This window comes from Diospyros lotus, chromosome 8 (assembly GCF_014633365.1).
Source record: "Diospyros lotus cultivar Yz01 chromosome 8, ASM1463336v1, whole genome shotgun sequence".
Classification (NCBI taxonomy): Eukaryota; Viridiplantae; Streptophyta; class Magnoliopsida; order Ericales; family Ebenaceae; genus Diospyros; species Diospyros lotus.
Window position 1 is genome coordinate 3,627,893 of NC_068345.1, and position 27,645 is coordinate 3,655,537.

The 27,645-nt window shown below is 40.2% G+C and overlaps 1 protein-coding gene across 3 annotated transcripts in view; it reads right to left on the reverse strand.

Annotated features, from left to right (window-relative positions):
• Positions 1 to 27,645, reverse strand: part of LOC127807440 (histone-lysine N-methyltransferase ASHH1) — a 65,177-nt gene that overhangs the window by 8,707 nt on the left and 28,825 nt on the right. For all 3 annotated transcript variants that reach the window (XM_052345281.1, XM_052345280.1, XM_052345279.1), the window contains one exon: positions 7,322 to 7,356. In XM_052345281.1, coding sequence (XP_052201241.1) covers positions 7,322 to 7,356 — 35 coding nt within the window. The remainder of the gene's footprint in view (positions 1 to 7,321; positions 7,357 to 27,645) is intronic.

Sequence of the window (27,645 nt, forward strand, 5' to 3'; positions counted from 1 at the left end):
ATATGGCCATGCTGATGGATCAATTCGCTCTCTTGATGGCGCATTGGGATGAACAGGAGCGAGGGTGAAAAGGGAAGCGGGAGGGGACAGAGCTGCCGTAGGGATCCTCTTCGTTCATGGAGGGAACGCCGGAAGTGAGAATGGGCAGAGGCGACAGGGATGACAGAGTCGAAGGGGCAGGAAGGTCCGATTACAAAGGGAGGCGCCTGGAAATGCCGATCTTCGAGGGAGAAGATCCAGATGGTTGGATCTTCAGGGCCGAAAGGTACTTCATCGTTAATCAGTTGTCGGAGCTGGAGAAGTTGGAATCCGCAACCCTTTGTTTTGATGGGCCAGCGCTCGCATGGTTCCAATGGGAACAAAGGCGGAGGCGGGTACGGAGTTGGGAGGAGCTGAAGGTGATGCTAAGAAGCCGATTTAGGTCCACGCATGAGGGGACCCTGGAGGAGAGATTCCTTGCCCTTAAGCAGTGGGGATCAGTTAGAGAGTACCGCCTTTGCTTTGAGACATTGGCTTCACCTCTCGAAGGCATGCCAGAGGCTTTGTTGGAGGGCCAATTCATCAATGGGTTGAAGCCGGAAATCAAAGTGGAACTGAGAATGCTAAGGTCGAGTGGATTGGATTAGCTAATGGAAGTGGCCCAACGAATTGAGGAAAGGAACATGGTAGTTAGAGAAGGCTCTTTCAGAAGTGGTCAAAACAGGGGAACAACTCACTTCAACCCATTTCTGAACCAGCACCGATCGATGAGCACGGTTGCCCCACCAGCATGGCCAAAGCCAACAACAACCAATGCGGTTGTGCTACACCGGAATCCGATTGCCGGTAAGGGGAGTAATCTGCCTTTCAAGAGACTGAGTGAGGCAGATTTGAAGGCCAAACAGGAGAAGGGCTTGTGCTTTTAGATGTGATGAGAAGTATTCTATTGGGCATCGCTGCAAAAATAGGGAGTTACAAGTCATGGTGATTTATGACGAAGAGAAAGATGAGCTGGAGGTAGAAGAGGAGACGGAAGGAGGGGGGGAATGGGAAGTGTAGGAGGCTAAGGGAGAGGTGATAGAATTGTCTATGAATTCAGTGGTGGGGCTTACCCCACCCCAAACCATGAAAGTGCGAGGGAAGATTGCTGGCCATGAGGTTGTAGTACTTGTAGATAGCGGGGCTACGCATAATTTCATTTCAGCTGAGCTGGTACAGTTATTGGAACTGCCAAGGTCAAGGACAGCAGGTTGCGGAGTGATCATGGGAACGGGGATTGCCGTGCAAGGCGCGGAATCTGTAAGGGGGTGATTCTTTCTCTTCAAAACTTGGAAATAACCAAGGACTTCCTTCCCTTAGAGCTGGGCAGCTCGGATGTCATCCTAGGAATGAAATGGTTGGCAACCTTGGGCAAGGTACAAGTTGATTGGAAGTCCCTAACTATGAGATTCAATGCAGGAGGGGTGATGGTCACATTGCAAGGGGATCCCAGCTTAAGCAAAACCCTTGTCACCTTGAAGGCCATGATGAAAGCACTAAAGGACAACGGGGAGGGTGTGCTTCTTGAATTAGGGTGTCTTTCGGCAAATTGTGGGGAGTTCACTGCTATCACACAGGGTGGTATCCAACAAGTGTTGGCTGAGTTCGGTGAAGTCTTCAATGATCCAGAAGGGCTGCCACCAAGGAGGAGACGAGAACATGCTATCAACTTACAACCGAGAGCTTCTCCGGTAAGTGTGAGACCCTATCGTTACCCCTATGTTCAAAAAAATGAAATTGAGAGACTAATACGAGAAATGCTTGTTGCAGGGATTATTAGACCTAGTATTAGTCCCTTTTCCAGCCCTGTTTTGTTGGTAAGAAAGAAGGATGGGGGATGGAGATTTTGTGTAGATTACCGAGCCTTGAATAAAGTAACGGTGCCGGATAAATTCCCTATCCCAGTGATTGATGAGTTGTTAGATGAACTGCATGGGGCCATGGTGTTTTCAAAGCTGGACTTGAAGGCCGGATACCACCAGATTAGAGTTAAGGAAGAAGATGTACCGAAGACAGCATTTTGTACTCACGAGGGGCACTACGAGTTTTTGGTCATGCCCTTCGAGCTGACCAATGCGCCAGCAACATTTCAGTCCCTCATGAATGAGATCTTCAAAGGTTAGTTGTGAAGATCCGTGTTGTTTTTTTTTTATGATATTTTGGTATTTAGCAAGGACTTGCGGGCACATGAGCAACATTTGAAGGAAGTGTTGAAGGTGTTGGCTACAAACCAACTCTACGCAAACAAAAAAAAGTGTCAGTTTGGGCAGCGAGAAGTGGAGTATTTGGGCCATGTCATCTCATGCGAAGGGGTGGCTGTTGACCAGTCCAAGATTAAGGCCATGCTTGAGTGGCCAAGGCCAAGGTCGATAAAAGAATTACGGGGTTTTTTGGGACTGACAGGGTACTATAGACGGTTTGTGAAAGATTATGGGAAGTTGGCTTGGCCTCTCACTGAAAAACTACGAAAGAACGGGTTCGGTTGGGATGAAACAGCGAAGAAAGCTTTTCAGCAGTTGAAGGAAGCTATGACCTCCTTACCAATGTTGGCATTACCAGATTTCACTAAACGGTTTGAGGTGGAAACGGATGCGTCTGGATCCAGCTTAGGGTCTGTTTTGATACAAGAGCATCGCCCCATTGCTTTTTACAGCCATGCACTTAATCTTAACGGCCGCAATAAGTCGGTGTATGAGCAGGAGTTGATGGCAATAGTGTTCGTTGTCCAAAAATGGAGGCACTATTTATTGGGCCAGAAGTTTATCATACGCACCGATCAGAGGAGCTTGAAGTTTCTCATGGAGCAAAGATTGGTGAGTCCTGAACACCAAAAATGGTTGCTGAAACTGATGGGCTTTCAGTTTGACATCTAATATAGGCCCGAGTGGGAGAACAAGGCAGCAAATGCCCTATCTAGGATCAATCACTCAGCTGGTCTTTTGGCAATAACAGTTCCTAAGGTTATTCAACTGGAACAGCTGGTTAAGGAAGTGGAGGCAGATGGGGAATTGTAGAAATTAATCAGAGAAATACAGCTGGATCCGTCGGCCAAACCCGACTATCAGTGGGCCAATAATCAACTCTTATTCAAGGGCAGATTATACTTGCCTAAGGGATCGACTTTGATTCCTACATTGATCCAAGAGGGGCACGATGGAAGTTCGGGTGGGCATTCTGGGTTCTTGAAGACATACAAGCGGATATCAGCGAATGTATACTGGGTGGGAATGAAGGGGGATATCCATCGCTATGTGAACCAATGTGCCATTTGCCAAAAGCACAAATACCAAGCCTTATCACCAAGAGGCCTTTTGCAGCCACTCCCTATTCCGGGTCAAGTATGGGAAGATATAGCTATGGATTTTATTGAAGGCTTGCTTGGATCCGGAAATATGGACAGCATATTGGTCGTGGTGGATGGATTGAGCAAATATGGACATTTCATAGGGCTCAAACACCCTTTTACTGCTAGCAGTGTGGCTGCGATTTTTGTGAAGGAAGTGATATGCCTACACGGGGTGCCTTGATCTATTGTGTTAGACAGGGACAAGGTCTTCACGAGCCATTTTTGGGAAGAGTTATTTCGCCTCCAAGGCACGAAGCTATGTAGAAGTACGGCTTACCACCCCCAATCGGATGGGCAGACGGAAGTATTAAACAGGACACTAGAAACCTATCTACGATGCTTTGCGTCAAGAAAACCCAAAGCTTGGTTCAGCTGGCTACCATGGGCAGAGTTATGGTACAACACTTCTTACCACACGGCTTCCAAACTTACTCCCTTCCAGGTGGTTTATGGATGAGAGCCACCGGGGTTATTGCGGTTCGAAGGGGGTTCTACCCCGGTGTTGGCAGTGGAGCAGCAGCTGGTTGCGAGGGATCAAATGTCGGATGAACTAAAGGCTCAATTGCAGCGGGCTCAAGCTCAGATGAAAGCAAGGGCAGATGGGAAAAGGTGGGATGTTCAATTTGAAGTGGGAGACATGGTTTATTTGAAGATCAGACCCTACCGTCGCAAGTCACTGGCTGTGCGTCCTAATGAGAAGCTAGCACCTCGATTTTTTGGGCCATTCGCTGTGGAGAAAAAGGTTGGGCAAGTCGCTTACAAGCTGTCCTTGCCTGCGACTTGTAGAATTCATCCCATCTTCCATGTTTCCCAATTACGCAAGGCCAACGGTATGCTCACCGTCCCCACTGATATACCTAGCCAGCTCAGTGAAGAACTTGAGATGTTAGTGGAACCGGAGGCAGTTATTGGAGTGAGGCCAGGAATGGGCAAGAACCTAAGTGGCTTGGATGTACTCATTCAGTGGAAAGGGCTGCCACCTTTGGAAGCCACCTGGGAACCCTATGACATGCTCCAGCAACAATTTCCTGACTTCCACCTTGAGGACAAGGTGAGTTCTATAGGGGGAGGTATTGATGGAAGACCCATACAATTCCGTTATCAAAGACAGAATAAGCAGGGGCAGAATAGAACATTGGGAGAGGGGGAAAGTGACAAAAACAGTTGAAGGGCATTATGGGGAGAGCAGGCAGGTGGCATGTGCGTATAATGGATTCTGTTAGAGGAGCATAGCTGGAGCAACATATAAATAGGGAAGATAGTAGAATAGAAAGGGATTCGAAAGCAAGGGTGATATTGGGAGAGTGTGGACCTCTCGAAAGTCCATTTTCCTTCATTTACTTACTTTTTTTCAGTGTAATTCTCTTCATTTTACAGTAAATCAAGGTAGATTATCTTCAGTAATCTATCATTCATTTTCCAACAACAGTAGCAAAGGAATCATTGTTGTTAAAATCCCGATTTTACGCGTACGATTTTACGATTTTACGATTTGAAGACCCCCAAACGATTCAAATCCCATGTAAAATCCAATTTGGGATAAAATCCTATAAAATCTCGATTTTACATGTACGATTTTACGATTTTACGCTTCAGAGATCCCCAAACGATTTTACGATTCAAAGACCTCTATTGATTTAAGTTGTAATTTAGAGGATGCTTCCAACGTCTCAATGTCACATAGCATTTGACATTGGAACTTATGCAATGAATTGTTATATTTTGCCTCTAAATTGGAACTTGATTTAACATTGATTACATAAATTCCAATGTCACATAGCATCTAACATTAATTGCATAAGTTTCAATTTACTTGATTTAAATTATAATTTTTACTTGATTTAACATTGATTGCATAAGTAAATCAAGACAAACAAGTAATTAATTAATGGACCACCCAACCCCAAATTGGGATATTACTTGATTTAATCAATGTTAGATAAAGAAAAAATTGCAATCTAAATCTAATGGAAGACATTGGAAGCATCCTCTAAAGAATTTTAAGCTATATTTTACCTCTAAATTACCTATATTTTGTCTCTAAATTGCCTATACCAACCTGCTAGTTTTTGAGCTATATTTGGGAAGTATCATTTTTTGAATTATAATAAGGAATAATCAAGTTATTAAATAATATTAATTCATTTTCTACAAAATTATATTATTATAAACATATATTTACAAAAATTAAAGGGTATTTTTAATTATCTCTAAAATCTTACGATTTTACGATTCGATTTTATGGACCCTTTGTCGATCCCACTTAAAATCCCGATTTTAACAACCTTGCAAAGGAACCATCTGCACAAGGTGTATATGAAGAAAAAATTTGCGAAGTGTCAGTCATATGATCAATGGCACCTGAATCTAATATCCAGGAGCCATTAGACTTTGTACAAGCAATGGCTGCAATGAAAAAATTACATGACTGGGCTAGAGAACAAGATGGATTAGAGTTTCCTAAAGATTGAGATTGAAACATTTTATATAAATGCTCTATTTGTTCCTTTGTGAAAGGAAGAGATTCTGAGGATGATTGCTGCCCTAGTTCCGAATTGCTCACTTGAAATGCGCGGACATCTCCCCCTAACTTGTTATCACCACTCAATTTTTTCTTAAGATTTGCTGGTTTCCCATGTAGCTTCCAACAGGTTTCTCGGGTATGCCATGACCTTTTACAATGATCACACCAAGGCCTCTACTTTCCTCCTCGCCTTTCTCCTTCTGAGTCTGCACCTCAGACCATAAGAGTTGATCCCTCATTATCTATTTTTGTTTCATTTGTATTCTTCAGCATCACTTGCCTTCGTGCTTCTTCTCTACGAACCTTTGAGAAGACTTCTCTAATAGTCGACAAAGGTTTTCACCCTAAGATGCGACCTCTAACCTCATCAAGATCTTTATTCAATCCTGCTAAGAAGACAAATACTTAGCTTCTCTCTATCTTCTTTTCGTATCGAGCACTGTCATTCGAACTTTCCCATGCTTCGTCTTCAAATAAATCCAACTCCTGCCAAACAACCATCATCTCATTATAATATGTTGTTACTTCACAATCTCCTTGCTACATCTTCCACATCTGGGTGTTCAGTTTAAACAGTTGCAAGTGATTGTCTAGATCAGAATAGGTTTTCGTTATTGCTTCCCACACGTCGCAAGCCATCAACAGGAACATGAAAGGTTTTTCAACCACTGGATCCATAGAGTTGATCAACCAAGCAGTAACTATTGAGTTTTTGGAATGCCACTGCCTGTATTTTGGATATGTGGTGGCTGGTGGTTTCACTTCGCCGTTCAGATAACCAAGTTTCCCCTCGTCGTCGATCACCAAACGCACAGACTGAGACCACTCAAGGTAATTCTTTCCATTCAATTTATGAATGGTAATCTGCAGAGAGTTCTCAGACATAGAAACTGTCGCTGATTGATTTCCTCCCTCCGAAGTCATCATGCCACTGCTAGCATCCGAAGAGATCGAACTGGAGACAACCATGGCGGCCTTAAAGTTCATGATTAGAACCTTAAAGCTCTGATACCATGTAGAGATATATGGAGGAACAAGAAGAGGAGAAGAAATGCACTCATTCTCCTTTTTTCATTCTTACTAAAACAATGTTATAGAGCCCACATAAATAGGAAGAGAAGAATAAAAAAGTCAAATCCTAGAATCACATAAAATCAAGGATTGATTTATTCTCCCCTTAATCCTAGGAAATCTGACTTCCTAAATTATTCAAAATTCTAACACCCAAATCTTAGCTTTCCTGATTTATCGACACTTTCCTTTCAATTTTTCTTTCTTGCTGCCTCATTGAAACAAATTCAAACAGAGGAACTCTATGTAAATACATATCATGTTTAACAAGAAGTATTGAGTTTCAATCCGTCCATTCCAAACTACGAGTGCAAAGGCTAAAGCAACATGTAAATCTTGAGTAATGAACACATATATGTTACCTATCATCACCCTCTTCCCATACATGGTTATGCTCCTGCAAAGAAACACCATAACATTAGAAAGAAGGAAATGAGAGTGCCATAATTAATCAATAAACAAAACTTCAATCTCAAGATACAGAAGGAAAGATAAGTCAGATATAGTTTGCATGAATCTAACCACCTGGAAAGCAACTAGCCTCTTAGACAAGAACACCAATGCCAAAAGAATTGACATTAACTCATAAGTTTACCAGATAGGACATTTTATTTATTTACCACTTCCATACTCAATGAATTGCATCAACAGGCTAAGGATACAAGCATGGGAAACAGCTTTGAGAGCTCAATTTCCAACTATGACTAACAACTCACCTACTATATGGATACTTGAAATATATGTTAAACAAAGATCCTATGCTGTAATTGAACAAAATAGGATAACCTAAGTAGAAAACTTTAGGTTTGAACTGAGTTTAGGGGAGAAATCAAACTCATAGTATATATTAACTATAGAACTTATATTTATACAGCTATGATGCTATGTTATTGATCCTAATTTATAAGAGATAGCGTACAATCCAAGTTTGAGAAGGATACAAAGTTAAATTAGATATGGTACAGAATTTAAAACCAAGATAGCATATCTACTATATTTTTTCCTATATTTCCAAAACCTTTTCTTCCTTATCCTTTCAATCTTTATGCACTGCTTATCTCCATCTTTTATTTAATCAGCACACATCTATCACTGAATCTTCCTGCTACCATTTGTAACACCCCGCTTTTCTCTTACCGAGCGTGTCACTATGTTGGGGCCCAAAATATACATAATTTATTTTTTTCTTTCTTTCCCAGTACATAACTTAAACTTTAAGTACCGAGTCCCGAACAAAACCCCCAGCAAATCATTAAAAATGCGGAAGCGATAATCGAAACTTGATATGGTACATAATCAAATCACTTTATTTATAACATAAGAATTTGTACCATAATTAACATCATATCCTCAATATTGAAATACATAAATACATGGAGATTTCATAATATTCTAACAAGGCTAATCATCAATAAAGCATCAGCTAAAACATCTCCGAGACAACTCGCTGAATCATCGGCCACGCCATCACGTGCTGTTATATTTCAACCTGCTCCCTGCCCTAACTGCAAGTCTAAAACTGGAACGTGAAATGTTCCAGGGGCATAACCCATTAGAAGATGAAACTTCTAGTGAGGGTCCAAAACATATATACGAATGCATGATGCAATAACATGAACAACATTTGCCCTTAGTGTAACTTCCCTGGCCCGCAAGCCCGGCTAGGAATCCTAGGCAAATCCCGAACCTCTGTAGGATAAGCCTAACGTTATTCCCTTAACGCCCTTGGGGAATTACGGCTACACTCTGGGAGCGACATCTCATTCTCATGCACAGATATCAATATGACAATAATATTATGCTATGTAATTATCATGACTTTCAATGTAATATGACAAAATGAACATTACATTCATAAATAGCATGCATATATAACAATCATATAAATATAAGTTCTTGTGAGAAAACCACTCACCAAATCATACTTAGGATAGAACAACTCACCTTGGCCCTAAAGACCGCGATACCTCGAAAAGCGTGCGTTGCCTCGATATGCGTGCCCCGCCTTGATTTTCGTGTTAACTCTCAAAAGTTACACCAATTACATCATCTCGATCTCCTCAATCATAAAATAATATTTAATCAATAAATATCCTCAATATTCCATTTATTTCATTTTTCTTCATTTTCTCTCATTTTTCCTTTCCAAAAATTTCAATAAATACTTCGAGACTATTTTCTCAAATCTAATTTCACAAAAATTCATTATAGGTTATAAACTTCAAGGGAAAAATACTGAACTTACCCGGATGTTGCGTTTTCACGCAAAACGAGGCTCTTTGGTGCGAAAACCGAGGCAACGAAAACTCCAAATCCAAAACTAATTGCACAGGGACCTAGATCTCGAATTTATAAGATTTTACAAAAAAAATTCAAGATTTTCTGATGCTGCACGCGCCTCCACACGCTGTCGAAAGCCGCTGCCACACGCCCCACGCGCACCTGCTGCTGGGCGCGTGTTCCACACGTGCCGTGTCTTCAACCTCCAGCAGTTCGCTGGACTGGTGCGCCTCGCCTGGTTTTTTCGCGATTTCTCCCTCCTCCGAACTCCGTTTTGCCCCCCGTTTGTTCCTACGCCTTCCTCTATTCGCCCTGTACAGGATAATACCTTAAAATCGGTCGATTGGAGCCATTTATTGATTGCTCAACACGATTTTCCGGCGAAGCTCGTTTTTCCGACAAGTCTTCGGATCTCCTTCAACTCTCAACCAAAATGGCTCAAATTTGACAGAAACGAAGCTTGAGACATGGGCAACAAAAGCCCCTTATTCTCATTGCCCAATTCGTTCGTTTAAGCCCTCGATTTGAAGCTCCATTTCTCCCTATTTTCGGCCTTCATGAAACCTTTATTTATAGGCATCTTCGATGCCTCAAATGCCTTTGGCCGACCTACCCACACTTCTTAGAGTCTCGACCTCCCTCAGATGGCCCTCGATCGAGCCTTATCCGACAACAATTGCAAGTTGCAGGCGTGCACCACTTTGGCCGACTTTCGGCCACTTTTCTTACTTTTCCGGCCACCATGATGGCTATTGTCGGCCAGGCCTTTACAAAAGTTGGTCCCATGACCACCGTTGTGCCATCCCTATGGCCAATTTCGGCCATGGCCGACTGCTCAGATTCGCCCATGCTAGCCACTTTGAAAAATTGCATTTTGGCCCCTCAACTTTTGGTGTTCTCATTTTGGTCCTTTTCCACTTAACCCCTGAACTTTTCAATATTGCCATTGAGTCCCTCAAGTCCTAAAACATCATTTTAACCCTTGAAGATTTCAAAACAACCTTGTTTCGGCCTCCCTCTAGCAATTTCCAAAAACTGCACTTAGGCCCGAATCTTTGTTTTGGCCTTAAACCTCTTCGTTTCTTCCTGAAACCACTGAAGGGTTGTTCCTTATGAAAAACCGAAGCCCCCTCAAGCTTCCGTTGACTTCCGGGAAGTCGTCTATAACAATTCGATATTGCAGCCTAATTGGCAGCTGTATTTTTGTTGTACCGAAAACTGTTCCCAATCTGATTTCTTTCTGCACCATAAATCCTATCTTGGGGTGCTCGTTAATGCCACATCATTTTCCTTCGGTATCTCGGCTCCAGGGCACTCCCGGCAGTCGATTTGGTCAATTTTTCGGGCTATTCAAATACCAATTTTCTCTGAAATCTCATTTCTCTAATAAATTGCTTATTTTTAATTAACCCAAATTTCTCAGGTATTACACCATTAGCTAGCTTACCTAGCTTAATATTCGGACTCTCCAACACCCCCCCTACCTCAAGCTGGTGAATAGATATCTCTTATTCCCAACTTGCTAATGAGTGTTTCAAACCTTGGTCTTGACATGGCCTTTGTAAACACATCTGCCTCTTGACTTGCTGTAAGAATATAGGTCAATTTTATTCCTCCTTCTTCAATTTCCCTTTGTATAAAACTTCTATCAATCTTAACATACTTCATCCTATCATGTTATATGGGATTATTAGCAATGTTTATAGCTAACTTGCTGTTACCATAAAGCTTTGTTGGTAGGGTTAGAGGCATTTGTATGTTTTCCATTAGCCTAACTAACCAAATCAACTCACAAATACCTTGGGCAATTGCCCTAAACTCTGCTTCGTGCCACCACTGATTGTTTTTTACTCCTCCAAGTGACTAGGTTCCCCCATAGTTTGGTACAAAAACTTGATGTTGATCGACTGTTTATCACAGATACTACCCAGTCAGCATCAATAGAGCCTTCAGCCACTCTTTCATCACTCTTTTGGAACAAAAATCCCTTCCCTGGTGTTCCCTTTAGGTATCTTAAAATGTGATGAACTATAGCTAAATGTTGCTGAGTAGGTGAGTGCATGAATTGGCTCACAATACTCACAGCATAGGCAATATTTAGGCGAGTGAGAGAAAGATAAATCAGCCTTCCAACTAACCTTTGATACCTCCCTTTATCCAGTATTTCCAATTCCTTTCTAGAGGTGTATACCTCGACTTACAGCTCAACATTCCTGTATCTTTTAAGAGATCAAGGGTATATTTTCTTTGAGAAATTAGGATACCTTGTTTGCTCCTAGCCACTTCCATTCCCAGAAAGTACTTCATGGTTCCCAAGTCTTTAACCTCAAATTCTTCCTTTAATCTCTGTTTTAGTGCTGCAATTTCCTAAATATCATCACCGATAATGATTATATCATCTACGTATACAATCAAAATGCACCTCTTTCCATTAGCTGCATACTTAGTAAACAATGTGTGATCTACTTCACCTTTGTTTGTACCCAAATTTTGTAAGTGTAGAGCTGAATTTCTTAAACAATGCTCTTGGAGATTGTTTTAGCCCATAGAGAGATCTATACAATTTGCATACTTGCCAACTCCTTCTTTCTCAAACCCAGGTGAAATCTTCATATACACCTCTTCTTCCAATTCCCCATTTAGGAAGGCCTTTTTGATATCAAACTGGAACAATTCCCAATCCAAATTCATAGCAATAAACAACAACACCCTTATGGAATTCAATTTTGCTACAGGAGCAAATGTCTCCTCATAGTCTATCCCATAGGTTTGACAGTATCCTTGAGCCACCAACCTTGCTTTGTACCTGTCTATGCTCCCATCTGATCTGTATTTGATAGTAAAAACCCACTTGTAGCCTATAATTTTCTTGTCCTTGGGAGATTCTACAATATCCCATGTGTGGTTGCCAATAAGAGCTTTCATTTCCTCCATCACGGCTTCCTTTCACTTAGGATCATTCAAAGCTTCCTGAATATTTTGAGGGATAGCTACTCCATCAACTGTTGTGGTAAAGGCCCTGAATTGTGAAGATAATCTAGAATATGTTTAAGTAATTGGAGATGGAATACTTAATACAAGGCCTTCCCCCTTTTCGAATAGCAATAGGAATATCCAAATCACTGTTGGCTACAGTATGCTCCTCACTTGTTGGACCATCCTTTGGTTCTAACTGTTGGAAGATAAAGAGGATATGGGTTCTAGATAAGGGCTATCAACAATAATTATTTATCAAAACTAATCTGTAAATTAGTATTTAAATATTGTAAAATCTATTCCTAGAAAATAGGAGATAAGTAAATAGGAGATAAGTAGGAGTTGTTCTCGAAGATTATTTAGGAGATTTATTGTATATATATTTCCTTAGACTAGTGAAGCAATATACGGTGGAATCAATTATTGTTCCATACGAATTTCAGCATGGTATCAGAGCCTGGTACCTTTGCCTTCCAAGCGTTGGAACTCTAGTTCATATTGAACGCTTCTGATCTCAACATGGCAAAAATCCATCAACCAGCACAACTTCGAATCTCCTTCTAACCACAACAAGGACCACCCAAGTTCCAACCTACCCGATGGCAACTGAGTCACTCGCTTCAAATCACCCAACACAAATTGGATGGAACCAACTTCAGAGAGTGGTTCCAATCCGTGTTGGTCATCCGCGAAAGGGGACGCGAAGGCTACCTGACAGGGGATATCCCAAAGCCCAGCTCTGATGCAGCCAATTTTGGTGTGTGGGAGACCGTGAATGCCATCATCATGGCATGGCTGATTAATTCGATGGAGCCTAGCATCGGACGGACTTATTTGTTCTACAAATCAGCGAGCGAGATATGACAGGCAGTTCAGGAGACTTACTCTAACTTAGAGAACACTGCCCAAAGCTTCCAAATCCGATCAAATATTCAAACCACCAAGCAAGGCTCTAATTCAGTTACAACATACTTTAACATTCTAACAACCTTATGGCAGGAGATGGATCTCTTTTATGAGATTAAGTGGAATGTTCATTTGATTCATAGCGATGTGTGGGGGCCAGCTAGGGTTCCTAATCTCACTAACACTAGATGGTTCATTATATTCATAGATGACCATACTAGGGTTAGCTGGATATTTCTAATGAAGGACAAATCCGAAGCCTACTCTTTATTCAAAAGTTTTCACCAAATGGTCCAAAATGCCTTTCAATCAGCTATACACATCTTGCGGACTGATAATGACCGAGAATACTTTTCTAATGACTTCAATCACTACCTCCTCGAGCATGATATTATTCACCAAAGCTCTTGTCCATACAACCCTCAACAAAATGGGGTAGCAGAACGAAAGAACCGTCACCTCCTTCAGACAGCCAAGGCTTTGATGTTTACAAAATCAGTTCCCTATACCTACTGGGGAGAGGCGGTTCTCACTGCACAAACACCCTTGAATGTCCTTCTTGAGAACTTTCCCCATCATACCAGAGTCTTGAACTCTCTTCCTCCTAAGATTTTTGGTTGCACTGTCTTCGTACATCAAAATCATCAACTTCAGTTAAAATTGGATCCTAAAGCCCTCAAGTGCATCTTTATTGGATACTCTCCAACACAACAAGGATATAAATGTTATCATCTTCCTACAAGAAAATTCATTGTCACCTGTGATGTCTCATTTGTCGAGCATCAATCATATTTCCAAAATAACCCCAAAGAGGTTGACTACCATTGCAATCCAGTCAATCTCATACCTGCTACTCTACCTAATCTTCTGCTTAATACAGTTGATGGTTCTAGGTCTAATATCTCTACCCTACACCATCAATGGGGAGAGAAAGAAAGCACTATAGTTCCAATAGCAGATCAACAACCATTAAAAGTGTATTCACGCAAACCGCGCGATCCTCAGCATACCAAACCATCTGAACCACCAGTGGTAAGTCCAGGAAAAAAAAAATTCAAGTGATGTTGAAGTCCCAAATAGAGTGGAGCATGAAGAAAATAATCCAAGTGATCTTGAACTTCCAATTGCCCTAAGGAAAGGTGTGAGATCCTGCACACAACACCCCATCTCTAATTTTTTGGGGTATTCAAAGTTGTCTCCAAAATTCAAATTGTTCACTACTAACCTAGATAATATAGTTATTCCAAGGGATATATATCATGCCTTACAGGATGATAGGTGGAATGCAACAGCTCTGGAAGAAATGTGGGCTTTGAAAAAAAATGAAACATGGGAAGTTGTGGACTTACCAAATGTCAAAAATACAATGGGCAGCAAATGGATATTTACTGTAAAATACAAAGCTGATGGAAGTATTGGCAAATTCAAGGCCAGACTTGTAGCTCAGGGATTCACTCAAACTCAAGGATTGGACTATGAGGAAACGTTTGCACCTGTGGCCAAGTTAAATACTATCCGGGTATTGCTATCCTTGGTAGCCAACCTCGACTGGAAATTACATCATCTGGATGTAAAAAATGCATTCTTAAATGGTGAGCTAGAAGAAGAAATATACTTGAGAATACCCTTGGACTTCGAAGAAAATTATGCTAAAGGCAAGGTATGCAGGTTGAAAAAATCATTGTATGGCCTCAAACAATCTCCTAGGGTTTGGTTCAAAAGATTCAGTGATACATTACATCAACTGGGATACCAGCAGGGACAAGCAGATCATACTCTCTTTACAAAGGTAGAAAGTGGCGGCAGAAGAACAGTGTTGATAGTGTATGTTGATGACATTATCATCCCTGGTGATAACCACCATGAGATAGAGAAATTGAAGCAACAGCTGAGAGAAGCATTTGAAGTAAAAGATTTGGGAGAATTGAGATATTTCTTGGGCTTGGAAGTGGCAAGAAGTAAGGAAGGTATATTTATAACTCAGAGAAAATACACCTTAGATCTTTTAAAGGAAACAAGCAAACTAGGGTGTAAACCTGCCAGCACTCCTCTAGAGCCAAATTGGAAGAATAAAGAAAGAAAGGAAGAGCATCCAGTTGATAAAGGAATGTACCAACGCTTAGTAGGGAAACTTATTTATTTATCTCATACAAGGCCAGACATTGCCTATGCTGTGAGTATTATCAGCCAATATATGCATCTCCCTACTAAGAGACATCTGGAAGCAGCTTATCACATCCTTAGGTATCTCAAATGAACACCTAGAAAAGGGCTATTCTTTAAGAAAAAGAAGGATATAAGTATTTGTGGTTTTGCTGATTCTGATTGGGCAGGATCTATTGAGGATAGTATATCAACATCAGGGTATTGTACAAAGCTATGGGGGAACCTGATAACTTGGAGAAGCAAGAAACAACAAGTAGTTGCTCGAAGTAGTGCCAATGCTGAATATTGTGCAATTGCTCTAAGTATTTGTGAGATAATATAGATAGAATGGTTAATGAAAGACCTATCTATGCCAGCATCATCTCCTAAATTTCTTTATAGTGACAGCAGATTGGCCATCAGTATTGTGAATAATCCAATGCAACACGATCGAATAAAGCATGTTAGGATCGATAAACACTTTGTCAAGCAAGAAATGGAACAAGGAGACATAAGACTCACATATGTACCAACAGAGAATCAAGAAGCTGATATATTGACCAAAGCCGTGCAAAAACAGGGATTTGAAATACTCAGAGACAAGCTGGGAATGATTGACATCTATCCACCAGCTTGAGGGGAAGTGTTGGAAGATAAAGAGGAGATGGGCTCTAGATAAGGGCTATCAACAACAATTATTTATCAAAACTAATCTGTAAATTAGTGTTTAAATATTGTAAAATCTATTCCTAGAAAATAGGAGATAAGTAAATAGGAGATAAGTAGGAGTTGTTCTTGGATATTATTTAGGAGATTTATTGTATATATATTTCCTTAGACTAGTGAAGCAATATACGGTGGAATCAATTATTGTTCCATACGAATTTCAACACTAACAATTGGCTAAGTTGAGGAGCAGGACACTTGGGTCTTCTTGAATAAACCTTTGTGGGTTTTTGTTAGCAAACCTCTGGTGTAGCATCGGTTTACACATGGAAAATTCAGAAATTAAATTTTCTGAGTTAGTTATCATTAATTAATTATTGTATTTTCTATTAAGATAGTGTTTATTTTGAATTTATTTGTTGATTAGTTATTATGGTGCAGTTGAGGAGGTTACTCCTCCACTATCCCTCTATTCCTTGGTTTTAGGAGGTGGTTATCCCACCAAGCTTGTATTTAGAGATTTGACTTATTCAACGGAATTATTAGAAAAATTTATGCCTAGTTTTTGAGGACTTATCTCAAGAGATTGCAGGTTCTCTCTCTTGCAGGTTCTCTCTAAGGAATCAACATCATTGGTAGACGCAGGAAAACACCTTTCCCAACCCCTTCTTCTAATTCTAAAACCACAATATTTCGTCCCATCACCAGATCTATCTCTAAGGACCGTAACATTTTGGTATCAGAGCAGGTGGTTATGGGAGATCAACTTTAGCAACAATTAGCACAATTAGTGCAATTATTCCAAGAAGAACACGCAGCCAATCTCGCAAGACAAGAAGCAATCAATGCTCGCCTGGATGTACTCACAAAGGAGCTATCAGCTTCGAAGCTTCCCACTGATTCTACTTAACAAAGCAGCCATAGCTGTGGAGGGAAGGGAGTTATAGGCTCACAAATCGTGGGAGGAAGTTCCACTGTCCCTAAATTTTCGAAGTTGGACTTTCCATGCTTTAAGGGACAAGAGGATCCATTGGGATGGTTGAACAGGTGTGAACACTTCTTCCACCATCAACAAACACCTGAAGAGGATAAGGTGGGATTAACATCTTATCATCTGGAAGGAAACGCTCAATTATGGTTCCTCCAATTAGAAACAAATATTCCTCAACTCTCATGGGAAGAATTCAAACAACAATGTAATTTGCGGTTTGGCCCACCAATTAGAAGTCATAAATTGGGAGAATTGGCAAAATTAAGACAAATTGGGTTCGTGGCGGATTATCAAGAGAAATTCGAGCAACTAGCCTCTCGAGTTGGTACTCTCACCTAGTCACAAAAAATAGAGCTCTATGTCAGCAGCCTTGCTGATTATATAGCAGTAGAAGTCGAGTTACATGACCCCCCAGACTTGGCAACAGCTATGAGTATCTCTCGATTATATGAACGGAAGGTACAGCCCCTTCGTTCACAATCACAGGAATGTCGTAGGCCAAAAACAGCAGATCCTCCTCCTCAACAACGTTCCAGAATTGTGAAGCAATTGACTAGATCAGAGATGGAGGAAAGAAGACTCAAGGGACTTTGTTTCAATTGTGATGAACCCTTTGTATGAGGCCATGAATGCAAGAGGGTGTTCTGGATTGATTTAATTGAAGGAGATGAAGAAGAAGGTCCCACAGACCAAGAGACACAAACAGACCAATTAGAGATTTCTTTAAATGTAATTATTGGTACTACCTCAACACAAAACATGTTGCTACGTGAGAAATTGGGAGATCAGTCCGTATGGGCTTTAGTGGACTCAGGCAGCACCCATAGTTTCATAAATTTGGAGCTTGCTTCATGATCTAATCTTCGAATGGAGAAACAAGATGGGTTGCGAGTTGTAGTGGCTAATGGAGAATGGATCAGAAACAGGGGTCAATGCAAGGGAATTTCTCTTGAAATTGGTAATCATATCTTTATCCTGGATTTATATGTACTGAACATAAATGGTTTTGATGAGGTATTAGGGGTTAATTGGCTAAAGACATTGGGAGCTATCTTATGGGACTTCAAGAAGATGCAGATGACATTTTCTAAAAAAGGCATACGTGTGGAATTAAATGGCAGCCAGCCTTCCTCTACCATTCAAGAGACAAGATTCCATACTATTGTGTCTAGAAAGGACAGCAAAAAAGACTTGCAGAATTTATTACAAGAGTATGCTTCCATCTTCCTTGAACCAAAGGGTTTTCCACCTCAGCGTTTATGTGATCATAAAATTGTGTTGAAGCCCAGGACAAAGCCAGTAGTAGTACATCCATACAGGTACCCCCATACACAAAAAGATGAAATTGAACGACAATGTTCAGAGATGCCAAGGTAGGGGATAATTAGACCAAGTCAGTCCCCATTTTCTTCCCCAGTGCTTCTTGTTCCTAAATCAGATGGATCTTGGCGGATGTGTATTGACTACCGTGAGTTGAATGCTAAAACCATCAAGGATAAATTCCCAATTCCAGTGATTGAAGAACTACTGGAGGAATTATTTTGAGCCAAATATTTCTCCAAGCTAAACTTACGATCAGGTTACTTTCAAGTTCAAATGAGGTAGATAGATGTGGAGAAAACAACTTTTTGCACACACCATGGTCGTTTTGAATTTTTGGTTATGCCCGTCGGCTTAACCAATGCACCCTCCACCTTCCAAGCTCTCATGAATGAGGTATTTGGTCCCTATTTACGGAAGTTTATTCTGGTATTTTTTGAGGATATCCTTGTGTACAGTACCACTTGGGTTTGAGCACATTCACCATCTATAGATTGTTTTCAAATTATTATTAGATCATCATCTCTTCTTAAAACAATCTAAGTGCTCTTTTGGCCAAACCCAAATAGACTATTTAGGCCACATTATCACAGCTGAAGGAGTTTCTGCAGATGCCTCTAAAATTTCAGCAATGACAGAATGGCCCAAACCTTCCACTCTTCGAGGATTACGCGAATTCTTAGGCCTCACTGGTTATTACTGCAAGTTTGTCAGAATTATGGCGCCATTGCAGCACCATTAACAGCCATGTTACGCAAAAACTCCTTTGTTTGGAGTGATCAATCCTCAAAGGCATTTGAAACACTCAAGGAGGCCATGACCACTACACCGGTATTGGCACTTCCTGATTTCTCTCAACCTTTCACAATTGAATGTGATGCTTCAGACATGGGCCTTGGGGCTGTTTTGTTACAAAATAGCAGACCCATTGCCTTCTTTAGCAGAGTTTTAGCGGCTAGACACCGACAACCTTCCAACATATGAGAAAGAGTTGATTGGCCTAGTCAAGGCTATCAAACATTGGCGTTTTTACTTGTGGGGGCAGCATTTCATAGTCAAAACAGATCACTACAGCCTCAAGTTTCTGTTAGAACAAAAGGCCCTTACTCCTCCACAACAACATTGGCTGGGAAAAATCTTGGGCTACACTTTCTCAGTTGAATATAAGGCTGGCCGAAGCAACACTATAGCTAATGCCTTATCTCGCAGAGATACTGAAGAAGTTGTTTTACTTGCCATCTCAATGCCCCAATTAAGTCTCTTTGATGCCATCCAACATGAACAACAAAACTCTCCAGAAATTCAGCAATGTATAACCAATGTACAAGACGGTACAACAGCAATACAGTGGAGTTTTAAGCATGGATTATTATTCTATAAAGGCCGCATTTACTTGGCTCCATCCTCTCCCTCAATTCAGGCCATCCTGAGTGCCTTACATAATCAAGGCCATGAAGGGTATCAAAAGACACTCTTCCGAATTGCTAAAGATTTCCACTGGACAGGAATGACACACCATGTTCATGACTTTGTTCGCGCTTGTGGAGTTTGTCAAAGGCATAAAACATAAACTTTGCAAACTGCTGGTCTTTTTCAACCCTTGCCCGTTCCCACACAAGTTTGGTATGATATATCATTTGTTGAAGGGTTGCCCACCTCCCATGGGAAAAATGTTATTTTAGTGGTGGTAGATCGTTTCTGCAAATATTGTCATTTATTGGCCACTGCTCACCCTTATTCTACTGTAAGTATTGCAAGGCTCTTCTTGGACAACATTTTTAAATTCCATGGTCTTCCTGAAACAATGGTGAGTGATCGTGATGTTACCTTCACAAGTGCTTTTTGGAAGGAATTTTTTCGTCTCTGTTATGCTTCAGTTCAGCATATCATCCCCAATCTGATGGGCAAACGGAAGCTGTTAATCGGATGGTGGAGGTGTATTTAAGGTGTTTTACTAGTACACACCCTACTAAGTCGATGGATTGGTTGTCTTGGGCAGAGTATTCTTACAATACTAATTTCCATTCTTCCTTACATGCTACACCTTTTGAAGTTGTGTATGGACATCCGCCGCCCCGCCTCTTATCATATTGCCCCGGTATTTCTAAACTTGATGCAGTAGATAAAGCCTTGCAAACCAGGGATGAAATTCTCCAGCTTATGAAATAGAATTTGATGCAAGCCCAACACAAGATGAAGGTTATTTACGATTCCCAGCACCATAATGTGGAGTTTCAAGAGGGAGATAAAGTCCTCTTAAAGTTGCAGCCATATAGGCAATTCTCTGTGGCCAACCTCCGTCATCACAAGCTGCTACCTAAGTTTTATGGCCCATTCACTATCTTGCAACGTATTGGAGCTATGGCTTATAAACTAGAGCTCCCACCAGACACTAAACTTCAACCAGTGTTCCATGTCTCTTGTCTGAAAGCATTTTGTGAGGGTGATTGTCTAGAAATTGCTACTCTTCCTTCAGGTTTACCAGCAGTCCCATCTCCCCAACCTCTCGCTGTTCTTGATCAACACCAAGTTCACAGCATTCCTCAAGTATTAATCCATTGGCAGCACAATTCTCTAGTTGAGGCTTCATGGGAGACTATTTCATCTATGCAACAGCGTTTTCCAGACTTCACACTTGAGGACAAGCGTGATTTGGAGAAGGGAAGTAATGTTAGCAAACCTCTGGTGTACCATCGGTTTACACATGGAAAATTCATAAATTAAATTTTCTGAATTAGTTATCATTAATTAATTATTAAATTTTCTGTTAAGTTAGTGTTGTAAAAGCCAAGATCTAGGGTTTAAAAGAATGAGAGGCAGAGAGAAGAAGAATACTCGAGCACTGGAAATCTTATTAATTGAATGAATAACAAACTAAACAAGAGTTGCATATATATATATATATATGCAACTTAACTGATAATGCGGCATTACCGCTTTACACAAAACAATAACATAACAACTATAAGAGAGAGCATAAACGGAAGCAAACAGAAACAGAAAACTAATGCCATCTCAAAGTAACATTCTCTTCTACACTTCCCTTCAAATCAAGCTCCTCCAGTATCTCTGTACATAAGCTGTTAGAAGAGGCTTCCTTTGCAACATACTTCTGCTTACCAGTACTGATAGGACTTCAAGTAAGTTGTAGTTTACAACATAACCGTTGAAACCTGTCCCAAGACAAACTCTTAGTCAAAATATCAGCAACTTGCTCTGAAGTAGGAACATAACGTATTTCCACTTCACCATTTTCAACTTTCTCTCGAACAAAATGAACATCAACACCAACATGCTTAGTGCGAGAGTGAAAAACTGGATTTTCAGCCATACTCTTAGCTGCCAAATTATCACACCAAACAATAGGAGTTGAGACAACAGAATATCCCAACTCTGTAAAAAATGATTTAAGCCATAGTAACTCCATCACTCCCAAGGCAACAGCCCTATATTCAGCTTCCCCTACTGACCGAGCAACCACAGATTGCTTTTTGGAACCCCAAACTATGAGATTGCTCCCAAGATAAACACAAAAACCACTTGTACTTCTTCTGGTAACTTTGCAGCCAGCATGGTATGCATCAATAAATACTAATAAGGTCAGATTTCCAGGAGTAGAAGAGAAGAACAGACCCAAATCAGTAGTCCCCTTTATACACCGAAGCAATCGCTTGCAAGCTGACCAATGTTGGCACTTAGGATGAGCTGAAAACTGACTCAATTTGTTAACAGCAAAAGCAATATCAGGCCTTGTATAGGTTAGATATTGTAAAGATCCTATAATTGTTCTATAGACAGCTGGGTTAGGAAAAGCTTCTCCTTCATTTTTTAAAGAAAGACCAGCAGTCATAGGAGTATCACAAGGCTTACAGTCTTCCATCCCAGCTTTCTTTAACAAATCCACCATATACTTGGTTTGGGTAAGATAAAAACCAGTCTTGTTTCTATATACTTCAAACCCGAGGAAGTAATTAACAGCTCCTAGAGTTTTCAAAGCAAACTGCTGATCAAGATCACGAATACAGGCTTGAAGAGCTGTAGAGCTAGATCCGGTAAGAAGTATATCATCCACATATACTAACAAAAACAACACATAGTCAGCTGTTCGCTTGATAAACAAAGAAGCATCAGAGACTGATTGAACAAACCCCCAATGAATTAAAGCTTCTTTCAGCTTATTGTACCAAGCCCGAGGGGCTTGTTTCAATCCATACAAAGATTTCTTCAATTTACAAACATGATGAGGAGTAGCAGAATTAATAAAACCTTCTGGTTGAGCCATATACACAGTCTCAACTAAATCACCATTTAAAAATGCATTGTTAACATCCACTTGTTAAATCTCCCAACCAAAAGACACTGCTAAGGAAAACAAAACTCTAATAGTGGGGGCTTTAACAACTGGACTAAATGTTTCTGCATAGTCCACACCTGGATTTTGAAGAAATCCTTTGGCAACTAATCTGGCTTTATACTTTAAAATGGATCCATCAAGCTTGAACTTCACCCGAAAAACCCATTTATTCCCAATGAGATTCATATCACCAGAATATGGAACCAATTCCCAAGTATTATTCCTTTGTAGGGCAGCATATTCTTCTTCCATGGCTTTTACCCATCGTGAGTCTAAAAGAGCTTCTCTAACCGATGTGGTTCAAGTGAGCTCACCAAAGCATGAGGAGAATTAACAAGTTGTTTGGCTTTAAGCCGAGTGAGCATAGGGTGCACAGAAGGAGCTGGAACAGTCTTAGGTTTGGGAGTTTTGGATATAGGAGGGGCAGAGGATGCAGGAGGAAATGTGGTGGCAGAAGAGGGAGCAGTGTCTGTTGATCTCAGAAAAGAACCGGAGGAAGAAGCTACCAAAGGACACTCACAAGAAGGAGATGAGGAAACAAAAGAATGGAGAAATTCAGTAGAGGGACCACTAGACTTGAAATCGTGAGGTAATGCAACAGTCACAGTAGAGGAAGAAAATATGGTGGAATAAGGGAAATCCCGAACATTAAATTGAACATGGCGAGTGGTATATATACGACTAGATGGATGTAAACATTTATAACCAGCTTGACTATATCCAATAAAGATACACTTGGTGGAATGAAACTCAAATTTGTGCTTGTTGTAAGGGCGAAGAAAGGGGAAACAAGCACAACCAAATGGTTGAAGGAAAAGATAATCTGGAGGCTTTTGATACAAGAGTTCAAATGGAGTCTGAAAATTAACCGATGAGGAAGGAAGAAGATTAATCACATGAACAACAGTGAGAAAAGCTTCCACCCAAAATGTTAAAGGCATGTTGGCATGAGCTAATAAGGTTAATCCCATTTCAGCTATAGGGTGTTTTCTTTCATTAACTCCATTTTGTTGATGAGTGTGAGGACAAGTGAAGCTAGGCTGAATGCCATTACTATGGAGATAGGATAGACAGGCACGAAACTCACCCCCATTATCAGTTTGTAAGGCTTGAAGTTTGGTTTGAAACTGAGTTTCAGCAAGCTTATGAAATGTAACAAAAACTGAGAAAAGATCGGATTTGAGTTTTAAAGGATATAACCAAGTGTATCTAGTATAGGCATCCACAAAAATGACATAATACCGAAAACCTTGCATCGACAACATAGGAGCTGGTCCCCATAGATCAGAATATACTAGCTGCAAAGGACAAATTGCAGTAATCTCATGTGTAGAAAAAGGCAATTGATGCAGTTTGCCGATCTTACACGCATCACAGAAAGTTAAATTGGAAGAAGAAAAGGAAACTCCAATTTTATTCAACACAAGTTGAAGAACATTCAAAGAAGGATGACCCAATTTATTATGCCAATCTTGGCAGATACCAATATTTTGAGTCAAATTTATATCATGTGACAGTTCATGAACAAATGAAGACTGTCAGTTACAAACTTTCTTATTATTACAAGAAGTGGAAAGATTAAAAGCTGAATTAACAGAAAATGGCTCTAGGGATGAAGCTGGAGTGCTTGTTGCAGCAGAACAAGAAGCTGGAACTAGCCGGTACAGCCCATCCTTAAGGTGTCCCCGTAGAAGAACTTCCCCGGATCTTTTGTCCTTAATCAAACAGACATTAGAATTAAATTCAGCCACCACATTATGACTCTAGTAAGTTGAGAAACACTTAGAAGATTTTTATGTATACTAGGAACATGAAGAATATTAGGAATACAAAGAAAAGAATTTGAAGAGGTATTTAACATACCTGTACCAACATGAGTAATAGGCAATTGTTTACCATTCCCAATGGTAACTTTGTCCCCACCATGATAAGGTGAATGCAGAGACAAATTGTTAAGATTGGATGTAATATGATTTGTGGCTTCAGAGTCCACAAACCAGGTTGGATCAGAAAAAAAAGGTTGTTGTTGTATAGCAAATTGCTCAAGAGTGTTATTATATGGTGAGCCTAACACTGAGCCATTATCACTAGAGTAAACTCCATTAGAATCACTAAAGGTAGACATGTAAGCACTTGAATCTAACTGATTTCCAAGATTATAACCACCAGAGGATCTACCAGTGCCTTGATTAGTTACTCGAGTAAAATTTCGATCAAATTGATAGTAGCATTTATCCACTAGATGTCCTGGTTTTCCACACAACTGACAGTAAAATTTTCTGTTTGATCTGCCTCGGCCTCTACCTCCTCTAAAACCAGAACCTCCTCCTCTTTGAGAATATCCTCCTCTATTATAACCAGAATTGCCATTATTCTTATGTGAAACCATATTAACATTCATAGTAGAGGACAGTGAATCAAAATGTAAAGAAGACAGAGGTACATTCTTAGTAGCTAACCGTTGTTCATGCATAAGCAACAAGTATTGAGCCTTCTCCAAATCTATATCATCCATTTGATAAGTTATCAAGCTCACAACAGTGTCATAATCTTGATCTAAACCATTAAGAATTGCAAGCAGCAACTCATTATCACTCAAAGGCTCTCCTATAGCTGCTAGAGAATGACTTATGGTCTTGATCTTTAAAACATAGTCATTCACCGATAAATTCTCCTTTTTAACAAATCTTAATTGCTGCTTTAGCTGAAACGACTTGGCTATAATTTGTCTAGCATACAATTTTTCAAGATAAAGCCATACCTCGGCAGATGATTCACAATGAATCAACTACGCTAACACTTCTTCAGAAATTGTTGAGAAGAGCCACCTTAACAGCAACTGATCAAATCGAAGCCAGCTCATGTATTATGGATTCACTTCTTGATTCGCAACTGAACTACCGCTATTTGAGTCGATCACATATTTTGTAGGAGGAGACAAATTATTCAAGAACGCAACCAGAGCAAACGCTCTTACAGTTGCTAAAATCTGAGCTTTCCAGAATATATAATTCTTTGAATCAAGCTTCAATGGAATGAAACTGAAAGCCCTAGACACTGTAGCAAAATCGAATTGAGAAACCGATGACAGATTTGAGGTAGATCGAGTAGGAGAAGGTGAGGAGGATCAATTTTCATGAATTGACGCCATTAGTGTAGATTGCTCTGATACCATGTAAAAGCCAAGATCTAGGGTTTAAAAGAATGAGAGGCAGAGAGAAGAAGAATACTCGAGCACTAGAAATCTTATTAATTGAATGAATAACAAACTAAACAAGAGCTGCATATATATATATATATATATATGCAACTTAACTAATAATGCGGCATTACCGCTTTACACAAAACAATAACATAACAACTATAAGAGAGAGCATAAACGGAAGCAAACAAAAATAGAAAACTAATGCTATCTCAAAGTAACATTCTCTTCTACAAGTGTTTATTTTGAATTTATTTGCTAATTAGTTATTATGTTGCAGTTGGGGAGGTTACTCCTCCACTTTCCCTGTATTCCTTATTTTTAGGAGGTGGTTTCCCCACCAAGCTTGTATTTAGAGATTTGACTTATTCAATGGAATTATCAGAAAAATTTATGTCTAGTTTCTGAGGACTTATCTCAGGAGATTGCAGGTTCTCTCTAAGGAATCAGCATCATTAGTAGATGCAGGAAAACACCTTTCCCAACCCCTTCTTCTAATTCTGAAACCACAGTATTTTGTCCCATCACTAGATCTATCTCTAGGGACTGTAACAGTTTTTCTGAACATAATCCTTCCCTTGGATCAATCATCATTGGCTCAGCTGATTGGTGTATTGGTAGAGGGTTTGGAGAGGTTGATGAGTCAATGTTGGTTGATTCAAAGGTTGTTGGTTGGGAATGATCAATTGTGGTTGTTTGGATCAGATCAATATTTGGAAGGGATGAGGAAATAGGGAGAGAAATAGGCATTAATATTGTGGGATCCCAATGGCTTTCTTCCCTTTGTAAAGGAGTACTTGAATAACAGAATTCATCCTCAACAAATGTTACATCACAGGAAGCAAAGAACTTTTGTGATAGAGGACAATAACATTTGTATCATTTTTGGGTAGAGGAATGGCCAATAAAAATACATTTGAGGGCTTTTGGCTCAAGTTTGTGACGGTTAGGGTTGGTTTGATGGACATACACAATGCAGCCAAACACTTTAGGGGAGAGAGAGCTTAGAATTCGGACATGAGAGAAAATGGTCACGAGATTGTGCAAGTGAGTCTAGTAATTGAGGACTTTGGAAGGCAACCGATTGATCAAGAGGCTGTTAGAACAACTTCTCCCCAATACCTATTAGGAGTGGAACTAGTGAACATTAGGGCTCTAGCCACTTCAAGTGAATGACAATTTTTCCTCTCAGCTACCCCATTTTGTTGAGGAGTATGGGGAAAAGTGCTTTGATGAAAAATCCCATGGGTAGTGAGGTATTAGGTAAGAGGATAGGAGAAATACTCACGGCTATTATCAGTCCTAAGGACACAAATAGAAGACTGAAACACATTAAGAATTAGTTTATGGAAGCTTTAAAAAATAGCACATACCTCATATTTTTTTTCATGAGATATACCCAACACGCCCTATTATGGTCATCAATAAAGGTGACAAACCATCAGGCACTAGTCAAACTTGGAACTCTTGTTGGTCCCCAACAAATGTCACTATGTATCAAGTGAAAAGGTTTAGAAGGTGTGTAAAGATGAGATTGATAAGTGTTGTGTGTTTGTTTGGCAAGAATGCAATTTTTACACTGGAGCACTACTTTCTCTTTATTGATGAATAAATCTAGATATAAATGTTTCAAATATGAAAAGCTAGGATGTCCAAGGCGTTTATGCCATAACAAAATCTCAAAATTAAAACTAACAGTGAGAGAAAGCTTATGTGTTAACTTATTAGGAGAAGCCTTGTTGTCTAAAACCCAATAGAGCCCATCCTTTTCCTCAGCACTGCCAATCATCTTCCCCGAGGATCAATCCTGAAAAACTACAATGAGAAGGAAGAAAGATTACAATGC